Source organism: Nicotiana tabacum, chromosome 8 (genome assembly GCF_000715075.1).
Source record: "Nicotiana tabacum cultivar K326 chromosome 8, ASM71507v2, whole genome shotgun sequence".
In the NCBI taxonomy this organism is placed as follows: domain Eukaryota; kingdom Viridiplantae; phylum Streptophyta; class Magnoliopsida; order Solanales; family Solanaceae; genus Nicotiana; species Nicotiana tabacum.
Window position 1 is genome coordinate 124,665,897 of NC_134087.1, and position 7,416 is coordinate 124,673,312.

Here is a 7,416-nt window from a genome sequence, read left to right on the forward strand (position 1 = left end):
AGGAAGAGGAAGGAAAAACTCGTTGAAGAATTTCCCGCCTTGCTCCTATTGTGTTCTTGACTCCTTAGGTCGAATCCTCGGTCTCCTTAGCCTCTTTAGGTCTAATTTTTATGTCAAAAGTGTGTCCCACCCTTAAAAATACCGTTTTTCCATGTATATATACCAAGTAGGGTCGGGCCCAAATAATTATACCTTCTCCTATGCGAAAAAGGACAATATTTCACGTCTGGACTGCCGCGGCCGCGGTCAAAACGCGGTCAACCGCCGTATATGGCAGGTATATTGCCTCAGCCCGCCTCAGCTCCGCGGTCTCAGTTTCGACCGCGCTTTTCACCCTGTTCCGTTTGGAATTTGAAAAAACGTAAAACATGAAGTTGTAGCCCTTTGAGTTAGCTTTCCAACCATATATTGTGGAGCCCAAATGGAGTTCTGAGCAAAAAGTGATGTGCATTTTACTAGACAGTACGCAATATGCCTACTCGAGTCTTCGTTTTGTTGCTTTATCATCCGTTGATCCCCGAATACGATCCCGACTTAATTTCTTGGGCTTTTACTCAGACTTCAAATCTCCAAATCCCTTGAATTCATTCCATAACATCTATATAGCTCGAAATCACTCCTACAAGGCATAAAACACACCGTTAGTGCAAAACACTAGCGATTAAAGCGCAAACTCAACTAAAATACAGTAAATTAGAGTGTAATAATCGACTAAAATACACAATTATAGCCTATCATCAATCGTATTTTAGTCGAAGGATCAATGTAGTGTGAGTTACAAAAAGGCATTTAATGTGATGTATCGTTTTAACTTTCATATTAGTAAGTGGTGAGTTTTTTCAGTTATCAGATTATAGTGAATTAATTTATTACTTTTAAATGGATGAAAAACATAGATTATTTAATTGGAAAAATAAGAGAAATGACCAAAAAAAAGAGAAAATAGATAAATAGGAAGCTTGGCAAAAAAGATGTGCCAACTCGTCTCCCATTGTCTCAACTTTATAATTCTGGTCTCGCTTAATACAATGAAAAATTTAATTCTGGAAAAACGCGAAAAATAATTACTACTGATCAATCAAAGACAAAATCATTAATATTTCAATAAGAAAATAACTTATTTTTCAAGAAAAGTTTCAAATATACGCTCCTGCCCCTCGGATAGGGTAACGTGTGTACATATTAGCCTCCCCAGTTTTTGTTGTTGTTTCAAATACACCCTCCGACTTCCATCCACCGACGGCTTGAATAAATTCCGAACAAAATCCAAGTCCACAGCCAAAGCCACCATGAAACTCAGAATCAGATGCTTCGAAACCAAAGAAACCCTAAAAATCGACATACCGTCTTCTTCTTGCACTCTTCATGAACTGAAACAACGCATCTCTCAGTCAATTCCATCTTCATCTTCATCGAATTCCATTCATCTTTCTCTCAACGGAAAGGACGACCTTTCACCCTCTGAAGAGACGCTTCAATCCTTTGGTATTACCTCCGGTGACCTTATCTTCTTCACTTTCAAGCCAAATGGGTTTTCAGTTTCAACTAAAACCCATATCCCCAAATCTCAACCCATCAAATTGGACACTCAAATTATCCAAAAACCTGAAACAATGAAAAAATTGGACACCCAAATTATCCAGGAATCTGAGACGAAACCCGTAAATTCGATACTTGAGGGAGAGGAAGCGGAAGAGTTTATGGAGGTCGATTACAGTGACATGTCAGTTGATGTGAATATGACGAAGTCGTTTCCTGTACCTGGATTTTTGAGGAAAGTGTTCACGGATGAGCTGAGCGATGACGGCGGCCGTGACCATAAGCTGTTGGTGGTTGCGCTTCACGCTGTTTTTGTAGAATCTGGGTTTGTTCTCCTTGACCCTGTTTCCTTTACTCAACTTAGTGGATCCCAGTTTTGGAAATGTTATTGGCCTTCGGGTGCTTCACCTTCTCGAATGACTCTGTTTTACACCCTGCCTGAGGCGGCTATTCATCATAGGGTTGAATTGAAGTTTCATTGTTTAGGGAAGTTTTTTATTGCTCACGGGTCATTGTCTGGTGGTGTTTCCACACGTAGAGTTACATTGAATGAGGATCAGTTGGTTCCGTTCTTGAATGTTGTGTGGGCTAACTGTGGATTACATGAGGAAGTAAATAATGGGGCTTTTGGGACTTGTCCGGAGAGGGAAGTGTTTCAGTTTTGGAGGAACGTGAAGGATGGGCTTGTGTTGCCATTGCTGATTGATTTGTGTGACAAGTCTGGTTTGGAGCTTCCACCGTGCTTTATGCGACTTCCCACTGACCTTAAGTTGAAGATTTTGGAGTTGCTACCCGGTGTTGAGATAGCCAAAGTGAGTTGTCTGAGCTCTGAATTGCGATATTTGGCTTTGAGTGATGATCTGTGGAAGAAGAAGTATGTGGAGCAGTTTGGTGATGCCAACACATCGGGAGGAGGGGACGAGGGACATTGGAAAGACAAGTTTGTCAAGTCTTGGGAGAGTAGGAAGAGAAGGAAGATGATAAGCAGAAGAAGAGTGGTTGATCCCCTGAGATTTTTAGGGGGTCCTAATCCATTCCCAGGACCTTGGAGGCCACATATAATTGGTGGAGATTATGATCTATTGCCTCCACAGTTTGATAATACCGGTAATCCTTTTGGTCGGGCCCCACCTTCTAGATCGCTCTGTCCATTGCCAACCCATGTACCTCGTTGTCATCTTGGAGGACATAGGAGCAACTTCACTTGATTATGGCCGCTATCGTCTGGAGTTTTAAGCAGAAAGCTGTATAGTTTGTGTCTGTTATAAGTAGTGTTATAGGTTCTAATTACAAGGTTTTGTTAATCTGGTACATCAGGGAGCTATCTGTTTATGTTTCTTTTGGAACTTTTGTCTTTTTGGTGTTTGATGAATGACTATTAGGCAGCTCTGTTAGTTCTATTTCTTTTTTCTTTTTGTGGGAAACGTGAATGTAATCTGCTGGCTAGCTCATGTATTAAATAAATTTTCATTGCAATGAATCGGGCAAATTCGTTTGATATTTTTTTTGGTTTGTGTTTTGGCTTTGAATTTGCTTCCAAGCACCTATTGCTGGCTGATAGTTGTGTACAAGATTAGTAGCGGTAGTTCCTGAGGTGGTTCTGACTAAGAAAGAGTGGAGTTTTGATCATGGGCCATATTCCACCCTGGAATATTTCTGTTGGGGAATAGCCGAATAGGTGTCTTTTCTGTAAGCTTTTTTGTGCTTTGCTCAAGTAAATGATACCTGAAGATTTATGCATGTAACAAGTTGTTCAAAAGGTTTTTAGTCAAGATTATGTCAAGCTGGTACTACATGGAGCACTCTTTTCAAGGTTTTTTTTTTTTTTTTTTTTGAACTCTTCTCTTCTAGGTGTTTGGACCTGTAACTCACAGGTATGTTCATTATGTGTCCTGTTTCTGTTTTGTGGAACATGTTAAACTGAATATGCTTGCTCTGGTGCAGTGAGTTGGATTATTTTTCTGTCCTCTTCTTTGGTTTGTGTTTTGGGACTTTTGGCCTTTGAATATGCTTTCAAGCTCCTTGCTGCTATAGTTGGTACTCATAAAACTGAGATAGTTAAAGGTAGAGACGGGTGCCTGGATCTACCCCACAAATGGTGGGAATTTGGTGAGGATGGAGAAGTTCAGTAGCTTTCTTTTCCGAAATTATTTCTTAAATGTTCTTTTCATTATGTACATATTCTTCTAGGGGGTAGTTCCCTCTCCCCCCCCCCCCCCCGCCCAAAACACACACACACCCCAAAAGAAAAATGAAAACAAGCACTTGGTAATAATATTATTTGGAAATTGACCTGTTGCGGCAAAGTCATTTGAGTCTTCTTGTCTTTGGTTTAGATATTATCTAAGCAGATGTTCTGGTGGCATTATTTTGCTCGGGAATAGCTGCTCATACATCTACTTCTTTTTAACTTGACCAGTCCAAAAACTTATGTGGAGTGAAGCAACAGAAGTTAGCTATAGGCCATGGACAGTGACAAACAAATGAATCTTTATCAGCTCACAGCTCTTTAACTTCAATTTTAATGTCTTACAATTTTCTTTTTGCTTTTCTTAAGGTTGAAAGTTAAGGTGTCACATATACAATGGCTGAGCAAGACCTGAAGTGCATCTGATTTGGGGTGCAATTCTGGTAATAGTAGGCGCACATGCAGTTTCTTCCTTTCTAGCTTACACCTTAGTATTTTCCATATTAAAGTCAGTGGAGTTGTTCTTCAGGTCCTTCTACCTTTTGCTCATATTTGCACTTCACAGGTGTCTTATTTACAATATGGCTGATATCGGAGAGCCGGAGAGGTAGGGCCATTATCCAGGGAAGGAGCCATCGTAGTGAAATACAGCAAATAAAATTTCTGAAATGCATCTGTGATTAGATTTTACTATTTCTCTTTATCTGGTTGTTAAGTATTGACTCTTTTTTTCACATCATGCTCCCTTAATGGTTGATCTCTTGGAACTATTAGCAAATGGCTGCTCTTTGAGGACAATTAGCACTATAGGGAGGTTTGAATTTGATTAATCTTTGCTGGACCTTTTTGGAAGCATGTTCTCATCTGGGTGCGAACATTGTTTATGAACAAAAGGACATTTGTATAATAATTTAATATCAAGCTGAATCTACAACAACAACAACAACCCAGTATAATCCCACACGTGGGGTCTGTGGAGGGTAATATGTACGCAGACCTTACCCCTACCCCGAAGGGTAGAGAGGCTGTTTCCAGGAGACCCTCGACTCAAAAAGCAACAGAAGCCGATATATTAGTACCATAAAAATGCATAATAAAATAACAGCAATACAATAATAGCAATACAATAGATATGAAATACAGAATACGACATACGAAAAAGATGACCGGTATAGTAAGACTAGCAGGTAAAGCCCTGCATCAATAGATGACCAATGACATTCTTAGTCTAACTCCTAACTGGCTAGTCTCACTCTATTGTGATGTAGAAATATTTACAACTCTCCCCCAACCTACAACTTTAATACTCGACCTCCATAATTCCCTGTTAAGGGCCATGTCCTCAGTAATCCGAAGTCGCGCCATGTCCTGTCTGATCACCTCTCCCCAATACTTCTTAGGTCGTCCTCTACCTCTCCGCGTGTCCACTACAGCCAGTCGCTCACACCTCCTCACCGGTGCATCAGTGCTCCTCCTCTGAATGTGCCCGAACCATCTGAGTCTTGCTTCCCGCATCTTGTCCTCTATGGGGGCCACGCCCACCTTCTCTCGAATATCTTCATTCCTAATCTTATCCATTCTTGTATTCCCGCACATCCACCTCAACATCCTCATCTCCGCTACTTTCATCTTCTGGATGTGTGAGTTCTTTACCGGCCAACACTCAGTTCCATATAACATGGCAGGCCTAACCACTGCTCTATAAAACTTACCTTTTAGTAACGGTGGCACTTTTTTATCACACAAGACTCCCGACGCTAACCTCCACTTCATCTACCCCACCCCTATACGGTGTGTGACATCCTCGTCAATCTCCCCGATCCCCTAAATAACCGATCCAAGGTACTTGAAACTACCCCTTTTGGGAATGACTTGAGAGTCAAGCCTCACTTCAACTCCCGCTTCCGTCGGCTCAACTCCAAATTTGCACTCGAGGTATTCCGTCTTCGTCCTGCTCAACTTGAAACCTTTAGACTCAAGAGCATGTCTCCAAATCTCTAGCCTCTCGTTGACGCCGCCTCGTGTCTCGTCAATTAGAATAATGTCATCAGCAAATAGCATGCACCATGGCACCTCCCCTTGAATATGATGAGTAAGTGCATCCATCACCAGGGCAAATAGGAATGGGCTGAGCGCAGACCCTTGGTGCAACCCCGTAATAACTGGAAAATGTTCAGAGTCGCCTCCTACTGTCCTAACCCGAGTCTTAGCTCCATCATACATGTCTTTAATCACCCTAATATAGTCAATCGGGACCCCTTTATCCTCTAAGCAGCTCCATAAGACCTCCCTAGGAACCTTATCGTACGCTTTCTCCAAATCAATAAACACCATGTGAAGATCCTTCTTCCTATCCCTGTACTGTTCCACCATCCTCCTAATAAGGTGGATAGCTTCTGTGGTAGATCGTCCCGGCATGAACCCGAACTGGTTGTCTGAAATAGACACCGTCCTTCGCACTCTCATTTCTACCACTCTCTCCCAAACTTTCATGGTATGACTTAGTAATTTGATGCCCCTATAGTTGTTACAGCTCTGGACATCACCTTTGTTCTTATACAACGGGATCATTGTACTCCACCTCCACTCTTCAGGCATCCTATTAGTCTTGAATATAACACTAAACAATGCAGTAAGCCATTCCAAGCCTTCTCTACCCACACACCTCCACAGTTCAACCGGAATTTCGTCTGGCCCGGTAGCTCTGCCCCCTCTCATCTTACGCATTGCCTCCATGACTTCATCGATCTCGATGTCCCTACAATTACCTAATTCATGGTGACTGTCGGCATTCCTCAATTCCCCAGGTCTAATATCTTGATCTCCTTCTTCACTTAGAAGTTTATGAAAGTAGGTCTGCCACTTCCTCTTAATCTGGTCATCTCCCATCAGAACTTTGCCGTCGTCATCTTTTATGCACCTCACCTGGTCTAAGTCTCGAGTTATCCTCTCTCTCGCCTTAGCGAGTCGGAATAACTTCTTCTCCCCTCCTTTGTTCCTTAGTTCCTCATACAGACGAGCAAAAGCTGTCGTCTTAGCCTCCGTCACTGCCATCTTTGCCTCCTTCCTAGCTACCTTATACCTCTGACTGTTCTCTCTCTTCTCCTCCTCGTTAGTGCTCTCTACTAACCGCAGGTAAGCCGCTTTCTTCGCTTCCACTTTACCTTGGACAACTGCATTCCACCACCAATCTCCTTTATGACCACTATTGCGGCCCGTAGATATCCCTAATACCTCTCTCGCCGCATTTCTTATACAGTCCGCCGTCGTCGACCACATTGTGTTTGCGTCCCCACCACTTCTCCAAGCTCCCATTGCCGATAACCTTCCTTCCAACTCCTTAGCTTTATCCTTAGTTAAGGCGCCTCACCTAATCCTAGGGCGTCCTTGTACTGACCTCTTCTTCCTCCTTATCCTAATACAAATGTCCATCACCAAAAGCATATGTTGTGTTGAGAGGGTCTCACCGGGGATAACCTTGCAGTCCTCGCACAACCTTCTGTCGCATCTCCTGAGGAGGAGATAGTCAATCTGAGTCTTCGCCACCGAACTTTGGTAAGTAACCAAATGTTCATCCCGCTTCGTAACTCGAGTTCGCAATGACTAGATCGAAAGCCTTGGAAAAGTCCAACAGCGCAATGCCCCCTCCGTTCCGCTCTCCGTAACCAAAGCCGCCATGCACCTCAGTG

The 7,416-nt window shown here is 42.6% G+C and overlaps 1 protein-coding gene across 1 annotated transcript; it reads left to right on the forward strand.

The window, feature by feature from the left end:
• Positions 1 to 1,152: 1,152 nt before the first annotated feature.
• On the forward strand, positions 1,153 to 3,019 carry LOC107781711 (F-box protein SKIP22). Its single transcript, XM_016602450.2, has one exon. The coding sequence runs from the start codon at positions 1,290 to 1,292 to the stop codon at positions 2,745 to 2,747; it is 1,458 nt and encodes a 485-aa protein (XP_016457936.2). The 5' UTR covers positions 1,153 to 1,289; the 3' UTR covers positions 2,748 to 3,019.
• Positions 3,020 to 7,416: the final 4,397 nt, after the last annotated feature.